This window comes from Coffea arabica, chromosome 8c, assembly GCF_036785885.1.
Source record: "Coffea arabica cultivar ET-39 chromosome 8c, Coffea Arabica ET-39 HiFi, whole genome shotgun sequence".
Classification (NCBI taxonomy): Eukaryota; Viridiplantae; Streptophyta; class Magnoliopsida; order Gentianales; family Rubiaceae; genus Coffea; species Coffea arabica.
Genome location: NC_092325.1, coordinates 30,611,108 through 30,627,326, shown reverse-complemented (window position 1 = coordinate 30,627,326; position 16,219 = coordinate 30,611,108). Strand labels below are relative to the sequence as shown.

Genomic DNA, 16,219 nt, shown 5'->3' with positions numbered 1-16,219 from the left:
TTAGATGAAATTTGGCCGTAACTTTATTTGAATCTTATGGAGAAAATAGAGTTGGAAATTTGGAGTTTGGGATTTCTCATTTGGTCCTTTGATTTGTGTTTCTATGGTGATTTCAGTTTGATTTGGAGTTTGGGACATATTTGAAATGATTTAAAAACTTGATTGACGCCAAAATCAAGTTGTAAAATTTGTCAAAATAACTTTATAACGAGTTGGGTCAAAAAACCTACAAAACCTAGCAGGAAAGATGACGGGATTTGACAGAATCCGGCTAAAATTTAACTAAAAAGTTGACCAAGGACTATATTTGTTAAAGGCTAAAATAACTCATTTCGATTTGCAAGGGCTAAAATTTCATTTTAGTAATATGTGAAGAACGATTAGTGGAATTTTTCCAATTTAAAATGATACAAAAGTCTAGCATGAATCTTCTTCAAAAGTCATAAGTCGTCTCTGGGTTTGTTGACTCCCTCTGTGGTCCTCACACGTAAACTTCTGATGTTTACTAGGATGCATGCAAACAATAAACTTGAGCATCTGCATTTCTTAAGTGTCAAAACCTTTATGCACATTCTATAATTTTTAATGTCTTTTCTTTTTGTGACAATCGTTTTTTGAATAAAATGGGATTCGGGGTCCTAATTAGTAAGTAGTCGTATTATATGCATACAATACATGTTTGTATGTATAAGTTTGAAAAAAAATTTTCAATTCTTATATTTCAAAAATGTTATATAAAATACTCGTACATTCTATATAACCTTATAAAACACTTAATAAATTTTTGACGTATTATACTCCATAATTATGTTTCAATTTTTTTCTTGGAAAAACTGTTATATATCTACAAGACAATGACATATCGTTCCAATTATATATAAAATGTAGCATCCATGCATATTAAAATTTCTATGGATTTATACATCTCAGCACAATAAAGTGATAAATTCTAATAAATTTAATATCTGATGCACAAGAATAAGAGTTAAAAGTGGTATCAATGAATCATAACTTTTGAAAATTGAAGTAATTTTATCCATTTTTTTAGTTCTGTAAATTTTAAATGTATTCGTACTATCCACACGTATGAATTTATATGCATAATTTTACCAAACTCATACATGTGTACCGAAGTTTTAATCATTTTTAATTTGTATAATACAAAACATATTATATTTCATATTATATTCGTCTCATATTCTACTAACTGTGGTTAGAGTAAGTTGACTGTCATACGTGGCTAGAATATTGCACATTGTCCCCATCTTTAGGGTGCTATAGCATTTACTCCCACTATCCAACATTTATAATCATTTTGGGAATCAAATTTTTTATGAATATGTGTAATCAAATTCCTAGAAAAAAATTAATTTGGATGAATTTATCATTTTGACCCTTTGATCTGGAATATTAACTCATTAGGAGTGTATCGAAAATTGTAAAATTTACTTTTTTAAATAGCAAAATGGAAAATCATTTTCATTCAAAATTTTTGTTTGAGTTTGAAAGAATGAATCTTTTTTTGGAATAATAGAAAAAATAGAATAATGACACCAACAATGGGATGTAATTGAATGATTACATATCCACGACCTCATTGAATCGGATGTTTCATTCATTTTTGAACTTCTTTGTGATCCAAATCGTGTGAGAGCACTAGAGTGTTGATGGACCTCACACGTTTCATTTTAAACAAGTTTGCGTGAAATATAGAATAGATAGGTTATAGGTTGTGGTACAAATAAGTTGTAAGATGGTGTAAAAATGATTAATATTGGATAGAGATTATTTGTTAAATTTTATTTGCTTGCATGATCGATATATTTTTTAATTATTTTTTATTTCATGTAAATCACATCAAAAAAATTATTACAGTATTTTTTTCAAAAATTATCTCAAATAATGTATTATTTTAACTTCAAAGGAAGTAAAATGGAACTTGTGAGCCTCGGATTTAGAGTTCCCCTATTCTGCGTTCGTCTCCTAAACCCACCATCTGAATTCAAAGACATGTATGTACGTAGGAATAGTACGAGAATTCCGACCGTATGAAGGACTGCTTGGGAGCACAACAAATTGATTTACAAATATTAATTAAGTGACCTACTAGTTTAGAGCAAATTATCCCGATGACTACTAAACTTTTGAAATCATGGAGTTTTGACTATTAAATTATTAAAAATCTGATTTTGATCACTAAACTATCTAAAATTTAGATTCCGGATTATTCCGTTAGATTTAATCGTTAATTATGTTTCGTTCTTTTGTCTCGTGAATTGTGCAGACACTCAGATCTGATATAGTTAACGATTAAATCTAATAGAATGGTAAAAAATCTAAACTTTAGATAATTTGCTCACTGGTTTAACTACTAACGTACCAGTTGAACGATCCATCACCTGGTGCCTTTGCTGGGTCAGGTTTAATAAATTTGCTTCAACTCTTCATATCATTTGTTATTCCTTCCACATCCCTTATTTTATTGCACTATCATTCCCTTATGAAAATTGCTTGATGGTTTCCAAGAAAGTGCATATAATACTTATTTTTAGAGGGTAATACATAGAAAAGTCTCATGTGGTTAAGTGAACTGATAGAAAAACCCTAATAGTTTTAAAACATACATTTTATTACCTCGTAGTTTGAACTAATTTGAAAAAGTGACGAAAATCGTCTAAATTAACAAGTTTGAGATACACATCTCTTTTGCGAGTATTTGTACTGAAAACAAATAAATTTTCAACTGATATAGGATAAAGTGCAAAAAAGAACTTTGTGATTAAGCGGACCTACAAAAAATCCCCTATAGTATTAAAACATACATTTTATTGTTTCGTGATTTGAACGAATTTAAAAATGTGACGACTACTCCTTTATTAGTCTCCCCTAAAATATTTAAACTTTTTATTCTTCTCAATTTTTCCCCTCAATGTTCTGTATTGTCCCTTCTAAAATTTTTAATGTGCCATTCTTATTGACATTGACTTGCCTTAATAAATTAAGAATTCTAAATTCTTGCGCTTCACAAAAGTGTTATATCTAATTAGGTTTAGTTATTGATATAAATCCAAAATAATTTTTTTTATGTTGTTAAACTACCGCTATATTATAGCATAACTTAGATGCCAAAGTCTAAATAACATAATGGAAAAGGTATGTTTAAAATAAGCATTTTTTGATTGTAAATTTACTATGATTATATTTGGTGTGATGTCAAAGACTGACTCTTATAACCCTAAGGTCCTGACTCCATCACTGAGGAAAAGAGGGGGAAGGGAGAGAATGAAGGAGAGGGAGCAGGGTGGTGATGGAACGGAGGATAACAGTAGAAAGTGAAGAGTGGTAGTCGCTATTGATGACCATAGGGGGCTTTTCTACAAGTTGGTTTAATCACAGGAGGTTTTTCCATAGGTTTGCTTAATCAAGGCGGTTGTTAAAGGGATTTTTTGCTTTTATATATATATATATATATATATATATATATATATATATATATATATTAAGGTAATTGTGTCATTTCATCTGCTTCCGTTACTTTTGGTGATTTTCATTGCTAGTTCAAACCACGATGGTCCAGAATGTATGATTTGAAACTATAAGGGATTTTTCTATAGGTCAACTTAACTACAAGGGATTTTTTTTTTTTTTTTTTTGTATTTTACCCTCTTTTATAGTACAATTGCCCACTTGCAGTATTTCATTGTATTTGTTTGATTATCCCCTCAGCCATCAGTAACCATTTGTTTCATTGTTGCATTCCTTTTTTAATTTTTGGAATAATTTGATAAACCTTCTCTGATGTTTATAACAAATACAGCCACATCTCCTAAGGTTTAAAAAATCACGTAAGCCACGCATAGAATGTATGTTTTAGTAACAATTGGTAATGTAAACATAACAAATTTAATGAATATTTTAGATTGCCCCTATATGATTTCTAACAAATTAAATGACAAAAGAACTTAAATATCACCATTACCGATTACGTAAAAAATTTAAGGTAATTCTTTATAAGAAAATTTGAACTATGTTTTGAAGACATCCTTTTTTGGTGCTCGAAGTTCATTTTTTGTTAAGTAGTTTGTGAAGAGATTCCATTTAACAAATTAAATGACAAAAGAAGTTAAACGCCACCATTACCCAGTAGATAAAAATTTCAAGATAGTTCTTCGTAACAAAATTTGAGCCATCTTTTGAAACAATCCTTAAATTTATTTTTTGTTATGTAATTAGTGAAGGGACTCCTTTTAATTGGTTATTTGGCTTTCTATAAAACTGAGCAAAAAGTTCACTTAGAGGAACTAAGAATGGAATATAATGTGCTGCATAACATGAGGTTAGAACTTTTGACTTAGAGGAACTTTTTGTTAAAAACTTATTTCTTAACTTTTTTTTTCATGCTTAGTATCCAATGACGCTAGCGGGTCTTCTCTGTTCAATTTGGTCCGCATGTTCCCCTGCATTAATAACGTGTCAACTATTCACCGCGCTTCCTACAATAGACGAATTCTTCTGCAAAGTCTTCCGAGTCATTCGTAAGAAAAACGAAGGAAAGTCGTCTCTTCTTCGAGTTGACTCCTTGAGTCTATACACGCACGGAGTCAAGAGTATGAAAACAAACCTCAGCGGGCCAAGTTGAAAATTGAACTCTTTATGGTCTTTGAGATGAGAAACAAAACAAACTTAAAATTTCTTAACAACCCACTTGGAACAAAATAAACTTACAAATCTTGCACTCTGTAGTCTTCTAGATTTACCTCCCCAGGTTAGAGATTAGGAGTCACCAATCAAGAGTCCCAAAGTTTTGGATCATGCGTGACAATGACACGATAATTTAGAAGGAGAGGCATATATAAATAGACATATGACAGATAAGAACAACTGAGCATCGTTGGATAAATAGGATGGGTTCTTGATCTCATACAGAAAGGACAAAATTTTAGGTCAGATATTAATTTCGTGGCTTAAATTTCTTTAGTATGCATAGTTCCACAAAACCATTGTAAATTCATCGAGACAGAGTCAAGAAAGACATCCCATACCAGACCAAGTAATGTCACACGTTTTGGGTTTGAAGTCGTTGCATCATTCGCATTTTAGTCAAGTTTAAACCCTTTTGAATACTCTTAGCACCTTGTATTCATATGCCATTCTTTACACATGAACTTGTGTAGTCATAGAGAAAATGTTCATTTATATGATCAAACTAACGAGGTAAAAAAATGAGAAGAATGGATACTTTGATAGGTGTTCTTTCAATTGCCCTTTTGCTTTGTTTTCAAGTATGCTTTGCAAAAGAAGCTGCTGAGCATATAACCATTCCAGTGAATGTTGGAGTGGTTCTTGATGCGCATACAGAGATTGGTAAGATGGGGATGAAATGCATCTCGATGGCCTTGTCAGACCTGTATGCTTCTCATGGTTCCTCCTACAAAACAAGGCTTGTTCTGAACAGAAGGGACTCCAAAGGAACTGTAGTTGGTGCTGCTGCTGCAGGTTCAATTCTCTCTATTCCTTGATTTGTGTGTGTTTTATCTTGCTTTCCACTTGTGCTGATGCTACAGGTTCAGATTCAATTGTCTTCGTCTCTTGGACAGTTGGACTGTGTGTGTGTGTGTTTATTTTTAAGAGTTACTGGTGGAACTAACTTATCTTCTAAAACATTATAATTTTTTCTTTTTTACTCTACTCCTATTTTTATCCTATACTAAGAGGAAAGAATAGGCTCAAATGAGCCGAGAGAGAATTCAGAAAGAATTAAAACATCACCAGATTAAATGAGTATCTTTGCACGTGTCGGTGAAATTTTAAGAAAATTTTAAAGATGAACGCAAGCTAAGGAATACATCCCTTGAACTGCTAAGAAGAGCCTTTGAATGATAAAAGTGGGATCTCCCTGGATTCTGAAGTTATTATTGTGCCCTTTCTCGGGAACTGGGCAAATCTACGTTCCAAGTACGAAGAAGACTGAGGTCCCCAGCAATCGGGGGAAACTGGGAAAGAAGATGGGTACGTGGGCCCTTTCTACCAGATTACTTTACTAGCTTCAATTACGGGAATTGTGTTTTATCAGAAGGGGTCTAGAACTACAGTGATCTGATACCTTCTTCCCGTGGTTTGGGAGGTAGGCTACAACTCGTCCTAGGTTGTATTTTTTCTGTGATCAACTACTCTAAAAGTAAAATAGTTGATTTTCTGAAACATTATAAACAGTGCGGGTGAATGAATTAAGCAGTGAGTATACTGTATACGTTTGGAGAAATACTTGTATAGATCACAGCCTACAAGACCATAGCAAAACATGTGTCCGTACAATAACCACATCACCATTTTGATAGGGATGACGTCATCTAATCCCACTTTTTTTTGTCAAATTTCAACTTCTATATACTCCCTCTGTCCCATTCATTTGATTATATTTAGAGAATCTAACTTTTTAAGAATAGTGATTTGATAGTGATGTTTGTGCTTTTTTTTTATAATTTTATCCCTCAAATTTAAATTTTAAATTTAAATATATGATTAAAAAAATTATATTAAAAAAAGAGTATAAAAATTATTTTAACTTTTTTAATATAATAATTATTTTGAGACATTTCAAAATAAAAAATATAACTAAATGAATGATACGCAGGGAATATATCATCTAATCCCACTTGGCAGACATCATCGCTGATATTTGCGTGGTTGAGTGGTTCAGGTGGGCCATGAACCGTTTACCGAACAAAGTTTTTAAAGCATTTGATTCACTTAGATGATAGGCTTTAATAATTAAGTTGTCCAATTGACGGCAGTTTGAGTAGCCTTAGCAGACTAGGTGCAGGTAAGGTTTAGATTTTTGTACGATTTTATAATTGTTGTACTTTCTCTGTTTGAGTGTTAATGTTATGTTTTCACTCTATAAATGTCTTAAAATAATAGTTATTATTTCAAATTTAATATATACTTTTCAATCTTATCATTTGAAAAAGTAATTTTTTAAAATTTTAATATACAAATTAACAAGAAAATATTTTGAATTCAAAGAATACATATGTAAATTTACCAATACTACCTCATCTAAACATCATGATCACTATGTCATCGTAGAAAGTTAGATTTCCAAAAAATGACTCTAATATTAGGAAAGAAGGAGTATTTTATATATGATTGGGTTTACACTAATCTAACTTGTTATATACTTCCTCTATTCCATGGAAAGTTTTATTTTTTTTATTTTAAAATGTTGTAAAATGTTTATCATCTTACCAAAATCAAAGTTACTTTTGATTTCTTTTACTAATATTATCCACACCTTCATCTATGACTTATACTAAATTCAAATTTTAAAATTTGACTTTTCGAGGGCAACTTTGGAAACAATTTTAATAATATCACTATCAAGTCACTATTTTTAAAATGTTGAAATCTCGAAATGTGACAAACATTTTGAAATGGAGGGAGTATACATAATTACTGGGGTTAATCTAGTGATTAGGGAAGGATTTGTAAGGTTCTCTTTGTTATTAGGTTCAGAATTTAAATTTTGGACTAGACAGTTAAAGGTGAGAAAGATATACATAATTGAAATATACATATGTAGTTGTTTTTGATATAATGTTTGGATATGGTGTTTTTGGAGTTGTTTTAGAAATACACATTTACTGTAGCATTTGAAATGTGAAAAACAGTTTTTCAAAAACAGTCCCAAAAACAAGGGATCCAAACACACCCGTAGGTAGGAAGGAAGGGTTTAAATTTTTTTTTTTATATACTTAAATTTTATTTGTATATACTAATTCAATATATAAATACAATCATGTCTCAAAGTGTACACCAAATTTTGCCAAGTTGTATACAATCCTAACAACCTCTATTGCTCCTGCTCCAATCCCGACGCAGTGTACTAAGGATTGTCGAAATTTTCTCTCTTTTAGCGCTTTTTTTCCGTGCTCAATTTTTGTAGGTTGGAAAGCTGACATATTTATTACATTGGCTGCATTTAAGACATTAATAATATAGTGATAATTTACATGTACCCGTTAATTAAATGAGTACATATATATGTTACTAAAGATATATACGATCATTTTCTTTTTGTGATAAGTTATAAGTCCATATCCTATTTAAAAGGATAGTTAATTTATCAATTTACTACCATACCCATATTTAATATACATCTTTATTGGGGAGAAGGTGGGATGGATTGGATGCTTCAGTGGAGGGAGGGTAAGTAAGAAGTCTCGAATTCGAACCATTTTATTTGCACAATATATATGTATATATATATATTTATATATATATACACCTTTATCTATACATATACTATTCTATAGGTGAAACATTCTAAGAATAATAAATGCAACACTAAAATTAGTATTAATGTGAGAGCATATGAGGAAGATGCTAAACGAAAATGATCGCAGTAACTACACTGACATTTTTTTAATCTGTGTGAAAGTGAAAGTAAATCTATCTTTATAGGTGGAGTGGAGTATTTTATGGAATAACACAACACATAATCCTTGACACATGTACTTAAAATTTATATGCATGCAGCACTTGATCTACTGAAAAATGTGGAGGTGCAATCTATTTTGGGGCCGATGACATCTATGCAAGCAAACTTTGTTATCAATCTTGGAGATGTTGCTCAAGTACCTATAATCTCATTTTCTGCAACAAGCCCTTCACTTTCCTACACTCGAAGTGAGTTTTTCTTTCGGGCTACTCTGAATGACTTGTCTCAAGTACAAGCCATAAGTGCTTTTATTCATGCCTTTGGATGGAAAGCAGCAGTGCCTATTTATGTTCACAATGAATTTGGAGAAGGAATCATCCCTTTTCTTAATGATGCATTGGAAAAAATCAACACCAATCTTCCCTACCGAAGTGTTATCCATCCATTAGCTAGCGACGATGAAATCCTTAAAGAGCTTTACAAGCTAATGACTATGCAAACTCGAATTTTCATCGTTCACATGCCATTCTCACTCGGCTCAAGGCTTTTCATGAAAGCAAAAGAAATCGGAATGATGAGTAAGGGATATGTTTGGATCACTACGGATGGAATGACTAATTTCTTGAGGTTGGAGAATTCAGCAATTGCAAGATCAATGCAAGGTGTAATTGGAATAAAACCTCATGTTCGTGTAACTAAAAGGCTGCAAGCTTTTTCTTACAGATGGAGATACAACTCTCAAGAAGAGGCTTCCATTCAAGACTTAAATATCTACGGTTTGTGGGCATATGATGCAACTATTGCACTAGCAATGGCAGTAGAGAAGATTGGACCAAGACATTTCTCATTCCAGAAAATCAATGTCTCTAATGGTTCAATGGATCTTGATAGTTTACCGGTTTCAACAGTTGGGAAGGACCTCCAACATGCATTGGTGGACACTAGCTTTACTGGCATTTCTGGAGATTTCCACTTTAAAAATAGGCAATTGGATACATCCATATTTGAGATAATCAATGTGGTTGGTAAAGAAAAGAAGGTGATAGGAATTTGGACAACAGAAAATGGGATTCCGAGAAACTTAACAAGTATGAGTGGTGATCCAATCCTTCCATCTTCAGCAGCCAGTCTTGATATTTTGTGGCCAGGTGATAGTAAAAGTATTCCAAAAGGATGGGTGATTCCAACCAATGAGAAGAAACTGAGAATAGGGGTGCCGGTAAAGGATGGTATTAGTAGTAAATTTGTAAGGGTCATAAATGATCTGAAATCTAATACGTCAAAGGTCTCGGGATTTAGCATAGACATCTTTGATGCTGTTATGGCAACACTACCCTACTATGTTCCATATGACTACGTTCCATTTGAGAATGCGGATGGCAAAAGCGCTGGAAGCTATGATGATATGATTTACCAAGTTTACCTTGGGGTAAGTAAAACCCTTCGTTTTCTTATTAAATGGCCTGCATCCTCAACTTATAATCTTTTCTGTAATTTATTTTTCTAGCAGAAGAATGGTAGGATTAAGAAGCGGGATAGAGGGAAGAGGAATTTGAATATAAAAAGTCTAATTTCTGGAATTTCAAATTTAGTCACTAAATCAAGACCTTCTCAGCTTTTACCTTATAATGGATTGACATTATGACTAGCGACATTTATGAGTTGTAAAGAAAGTAATTAATTCACACTTAGTAAGTTAAGGATAGTTGTAATACTAACTATCGCAAAAGCTGCCAAGCAATATGAAACAGCAGAAGTTAATCTATACATTGATGATCATATTAACAGGAGTGGCTATAATTTTCTTTTTTCAAACAATGATATATGTACTAATTTTACACTAATTAATCTATACTAAAGGAGGGCTCAACCAGTCAAGAACGAGTGAACCACATCTCCAAACTAGAGGATAGACTCGATCCATATATTGATTTGTCTATTGACAAGGATATATGTGGTGTTTACAGATTTATTACCTATTTCATACTTATGACAAGTCGAACCAAGACACTGACTCCATATGAGCTTATAGCTGTAAAGTTTGTCCTTATTGATATTCATATACATCAACAAGGATATATTGTTGTGTTTAAATTACCTAAGACATGAGGTAGGACAAGTTGATTTTAGGAATGACTCTCATGAAAGTGATTTATGGATTGCAAACGAAGAGGAGAGATTTGAACGTGTATTGAACATGTTGATTGAAATTGAAATATGCCTATATTCTTTTTAAGCCATGAAAAAGAAAAGGAAAAAGAAAATAATAATAGTTATCACTATTCTAGACATATCAATAAAGGTCTTCTGAAATTCTAATTTGATGGAGGGACAATTTTTTTTTTTTTTTAGCAGTTAGGACAAATATTGCTCAAGTACCTTTTCTTTGATCTTAAGTTTAATACTTGGTCTTTGGTCTTCATTTTTACTCTACATACACATATTATTAATAGATATTCATAATAATATTGAAATGCCTTCATATATCCACTATATTCATAATAATATTGCTGCTTGGCTGTTACTGCTAATCGCATTTTGCAGCTCAAGCTCTGGAGTATTGGCAATTTCTAATCTAAACTTCTAATTTCTGAAATTGCAGCTCAATTAGTGGTTGACTGGTAATTCTTCAAGTAGCAGCAAACTAAAACAAATGTGCAAAAATGGGTGAGGCTGCATTTAATGTACAACCCTCACCAGTTGTTATATTGAACTAATATGCTGCTCAATATCTCAATATATACTCAACAATCAGTTTTGAGCTGACATTTGGTTCAAAGTGGTAAAAAGTAGAACTTCATGTAATACTAAGTGGTGACCACTAAAAATTTAGGATGCAGACTATCAAAATTCCAAAAATTAAAAGGTTTAAAACGGCACTAATTAGCTTGTGATTGTATTTTTTTTTTTGATAATTTCTTGTGAATAGAATTTTGATGCAGTTGTTGGAGATATTACAATTATTGCAAATAGATCAAACTATGTGGATTTCACCCTGCCATATACCGAGTCTGGTGTAACAATGATTGTTCCTGTCAAAGACAAGAAGCAAAAAACTGCTTGGGTTTTCTTGAAGCCATTGACCTGGGATCTATGGTTAACGAGCGTATGCTTCTTCATTTTCTTTGCCTTTGTGATCTGGATTCTTGAAAGAAAATCAAATGAAGAATTTGGACAAACTCCTCCTCGACAACTAGGCACAAGCCTATGGTTTTCGTTCTCAACAATGGTTTTTTCGCAACGTACGTAATTTCTCTTTCTTCTCCGTGTTAACACAATTGTATCCCTCTTTGTTACTCTAGATTACAATTAATTTCAGAAAACAAAAAGATCAATCATAAAATAAATTTTGAAGTGAGATTTAACCAAGTGATCAATTGATTGTCCTTAGGTAATAGAAAATGTTAAATGAAAATTCAAGAGAAGAATTAATTAGTTAGAATAACACTTCTTAGTTAAGTATAGTTAATGGATTGGAATATATTATTATAGTAATTTTCCTGCATCATTACTATAACTTTATTTTTACACAATCGCCTTGGGTGCATACCATAGCAAAAAATTGGCACGAAATATAACATCATACTTTTTGCAAATGGTATTGATAGGGAAAATGCAGTTGTTGATTATGGTCCATTCAGTAAGTTACATATGTCTCTCTTTTTTTTAATCTTCTTTTCTTGAATTATGATGAAACTAATGATTACTTTGATAGTAAAAACTTCATTCTCTTGTGTGCTTTTGCAAACATCTGTTACAGGAGAAAAAGTGGTGACTGGCTTAGCAAGGTTTGTGGTGATTATATGGTGCTTCGTGGTTCTAATTCTAACACAAAGCTACACAGCTAGTTTAACTTCAATGCTGACAGTGTCACAACTGGAGCCTACCTTAACAAGTATAGATCAGCTCATACAGAATGGGGTAAAAGTTGGCTATCCAAAAGGTTCTTTTGTATTGGCTCTCTTAAGACACTTGAATTTGAATGAGGCCAACCTCATAATGTATCACAACATGGATGACTTGCACAATGCTTTCTTAGATGGACGTATTGCTGCAGCCTTTGATGAACTTCCCTATATGAAGCCCTTTGTTGCAGAATATTGCTCAAAATATACTATGGTTGCACCAACACTTAAGGCTGGTGGATTTGGATTTGTAAGTCCCTGGTTATCCCAACTTTACCACTCAATATAAATTGAATCGGCGTGTATACAATTGTCAAATCACAAACAGTTATTCTGTTAGCGGACTAGATTGAGCCACGTAGCTAATGCAGAACAGACGCGACTTGACCTAAGCTTCTACCTTACAATTATAAGTGAGATCGAAATTGTTTAGGCTCGATTATAACCTAGACAAATTGCAAAATGAATTTGTACGAAAATTGACAACATTTTTTTATTTGCAGGTCTTCCCTAAAGGTTCCCCTCTCTTGCCGGATGTTTCTAGGGGTATTTTGATCATCACTGAAGAGCCAGAAATGTCAAAATTTGAGACAGGATGGTTTGGAAAACAAAATATTTGCCCAGATCTGACAACTACCACATCATCAAATCGGGTTGATGTGAACAGTTTTTGGGGTCTATTCCTCATTGTTGGAGCCGCTTCAATGCTAGCCCTAGTTGTATTTTCTTCTATATCACTCTATGAGCATAGAAATTTGTTTGTTGGCTCAGGAAAAAGTCAGCGCATTGATCCAATCCCTACCATCAGTCTATCCAATGGTTCAGAAGAAATAGAGGGCAGTTGTAAAGAAAAGGAAGATTCTGTAATTAACCATAGTCAACAAAATAGCATGTCAAGAAGTGCCAGTGTCGAGGACAACGAAGAAATGTAGGATAAATAACTGATTTGAAAGGCAAATTGGGACATATCCTAGAAGTTGTACATTCAGTTCAAATAAATTTTGATACAATTACTTGGTAACTGGACTGTTATTTTACGTTTGTTGTAATCATATCTATACAACCTATAAATGCATATGGAAAGCATTGGATTACTAGTCTAGGGAAAGACGTAGTTTTCATTAGGAAATCATGTATTATATTATGTTTCATTACAAGCTTTATGTTCCTTTTAGTGCTTGTCAACAATTAACTAAAGTTGCATTCCTTTTTTTGTAGGCACGGGCTTAAATGATTTTATTAGATAGACATATTGATAAAAAAACAAACATAAGTTTAAAAAGTGAATTAAGAAAGAGATTCTAGTCCTCGGCATCTTTTCCTTATTTTAGCTGAGTTGTGGATAGGTAGCTATAATTTCATCTTATCTAGCAAGATACAGTTGTTTGTTTGGTTTATGTTCTTATGTATTGAGCTGTGTGTGACTTCTTCCTGCTTCCTTCAATAAAAGTTATTTTTTCCTAGAAAAAGACAATTAACAAAGAAAAAAAATGAAGTTGAATAAGAATCAAGACTTTAGAATGTCAATGTTGAATTACTAAAAGTGAAGAATAGAATTCCAGTTCCAAAAATCTAAAAGGGTGAACTATAAAAAGGAGAGAAAAATCATGAAAACTAAAAAGGAGGGAAAATCTTTTCCTTACATGTCATAAAGAGTACAAAAGATACGATGTATATACAAGTGTAGACTAATCTAGATCCTAAAATCAACCTAATTAATTTCAATTTAAAATCAACTTATCTAGATTCTTGAATCAAACTAATATAATATGGGGGAGTTCTATGGTCCCTTTTTGGTATTGTATCGATAAGATTAAATTCGCCGTTGGATATAAAATAAAAGTTATCAACCTTTAGATTATTTCAAGAGTTTAAATCACTGAATGATGTGGCAAGATACAAGTGGATTAGAATGATAGGTACAGTACACAAAAGGGATTGTAGTATTTTCCTATAATATGATCCTATAATCAAATATTACAATTTGAATATTTATTCTTACTATATTATACAATACTACCCTGCAAGATACAGTATTTATGTTAATCATGCCTATCTTGCTATACATGTAATCAATCATTAGACCACTCAAAATTTTAGTGAAGACGTCATCTAATTGCTATTTAGTTTTCACATAACTAGTTGCAATTAAGTTTTGCTGAATCTTTTCACAAATAAAGTAACAATCAATTTTGACGTGCTTAGTCTCTAATGAAAAATTGGATTTGATGCAATAGGATGAGCATATTGATTATCATACAATAACTTCATGGGGAGTGGAGTGTTTAGACCAATCTTAATTAATAATTTGTAGTAAAAATAGCCAAAAAAAAAAACAATGTTAACTAAAGCTAATTAAAATGTAGCTTGAGTCGTGCTTATTAGCACTGCCCTAAGAAACTATTTCAAGAGGTTGAAATGTTTTCTCAGGATTACTCTAACAAAAAAGTAGGTCGGATATAGAATATAGGATTCCGATCTGTATCCTTCCCGTACTTGTTTAATAATTAAAAAATATAAATACTTCTAAATACAATAATAATTCTTTTACAATAAATACGTTTGTGTAAGCCAATTCATATCATAGAGAACTGCTTGAGGTGTTGTTAAGTTGATGCATTGTCATTCTTGATGGCTCCATAAGTCAATTCATACACAAATTTTGTCAAGCCTTATTTTTTATCGGGCAAACCCGGACTCGACCTAGAACCTGTCAGATCCTATTCCGAGACTATGAGCACAAAACCCATTGGATAGATGGGTCGGGTCTAAAATTGGTACATTATCACGGGTCCAAATCTGAAATTTTTAATTTTGACCCATACCCGACGAGTTGACAGAACTACTTAATAGCTGATAACTGACTAATTTACACTATTTTTGAATGACATTTTATGCTATTTTTAGTCACTTTGGCTATATTATAGGAAGAAAATTGATTATTTTGGCTATAATTAGTTTAAAATGCTCTCAAGTGATTAAATGAGGTTTTTATCACTTTTTACTTGCATTTTGTCCATATTTTGTAAAGGAGTTGGAAATATACTTCATTTGGATGAAAAGGAAGTTGACAGTTTTGACACATCTTTGTATTTTGGCTATCAATTGAGCTACAATAATTGGATTAAGATGATTCGTGAACAATTTTGAAGATAAGATATAGATATACAATTCTTGTAAAGACATCAAAGTTCAGTTTAAAGGTTTTCTAGGTCAAAAAGCCGAATTACTGTAGCCAATTTCTAATGGTCGAAACTGAAACAAGGCATTGAGCAGTCAAGGATATTTCAGTCATTTCCAAGCCTACACAAATCCAAATAAAGTGATTCTTGATGCATTGGAAAGATAACTCAAAGGGCTATAAGTTTTGTGTTTTGATCAAGAGTTAATTAAGCTTATATCATCAAGAAAAGTTCAGTTGAAGTTGAGGCAAAATTGGAGCAACATTGAAGACTGAACAGAAATTACAAAGAAAGGCAGGGGAGCAACCAGCCGACAATCCAGCCGGATTCTTGGCCAGATTCTGGTCAGAAATGGCTGCTCTCCACTTGCACAATTTGTTTCCTCCTCCAATAATTCACAGCTATTGATGGACGTGTGACAACCACTTTGCAGCTGTAAAGAGGATATTTGAAGCCTCATTTCTTGACTACATTGATCTATATATAGCCACGAATTTGCAAGGACAAAGAGAGCTTGGAGAGTGCAAGAAATACCACAAAATTGTAGTTCTTACATTTTCTTAGTGTTAGGTTTAGTATAGGATAGTTTAACTAGTAGTTCATCCTTCTTGTTTATTAGCTAGGCAAAGATGAAGGACGAGATGAACTCATGTGACAAGGGTTACATTTCTTTCCAAACTCTTTATCTTTTG

The 16,219-nt window shown here is 32.4% G+C and overlaps 1 protein-coding gene across 1 annotated transcript; it reads left to right on the top strand.

The window, feature by feature from the left end:
• The first annotated feature begins 5,021 nt into the window (after positions 1-5,021).
• LOC113706541 (glutamate receptor 2.7-like) lies at positions 5,022-13,442 on the top strand. The gene is made up of 5 exons (XM_027228462.2): positions 5,022-5,496; positions 8,539-9,869; positions 11,370-11,682; positions 12,201-12,595; positions 12,849-13,442. The coding sequence occupies exons 1-5, from the start codon at positions 5,223-5,225 to the stop codon at positions 13,275-13,277; spliced, it is 2,742 nt and encodes a 913-aa protein (XP_027084263.2). The 5' UTR covers positions 5,022-5,222; the 3' UTR covers positions 13,278-13,442.
• The last annotated feature ends 2,777 nt before the right edge of the window (positions 13,443-16,219 follow it).

What these genes read in the sequence shown, in the direction of transcription:
- LOC113706541 (XM_027228462.2), top strand. Translation starts at nt 5,223, where the DNA reads ATGAGAAGAATGGATACTTTGATAGGTGTTCTTTCAATTGCCCTTTTG. An exon ending in AGTTGGTGCTGCTGCTGCAG is followed by an intron (nt 5,497 to 8,538) that starts GTTCAATTCTCT and finishes ATATGCATGCAG; the next exon opens with CACTTGATCTACTGAAAAAT. An exon ending in AGGCTGGTGGATTTGGATTT is followed by an intron (nt 12,596 to 12,848) that starts GTAAGTCCCTGG and finishes TTTTATTTGCAG; the next exon opens with GTCTTCCCTAAAGGTTCCCC.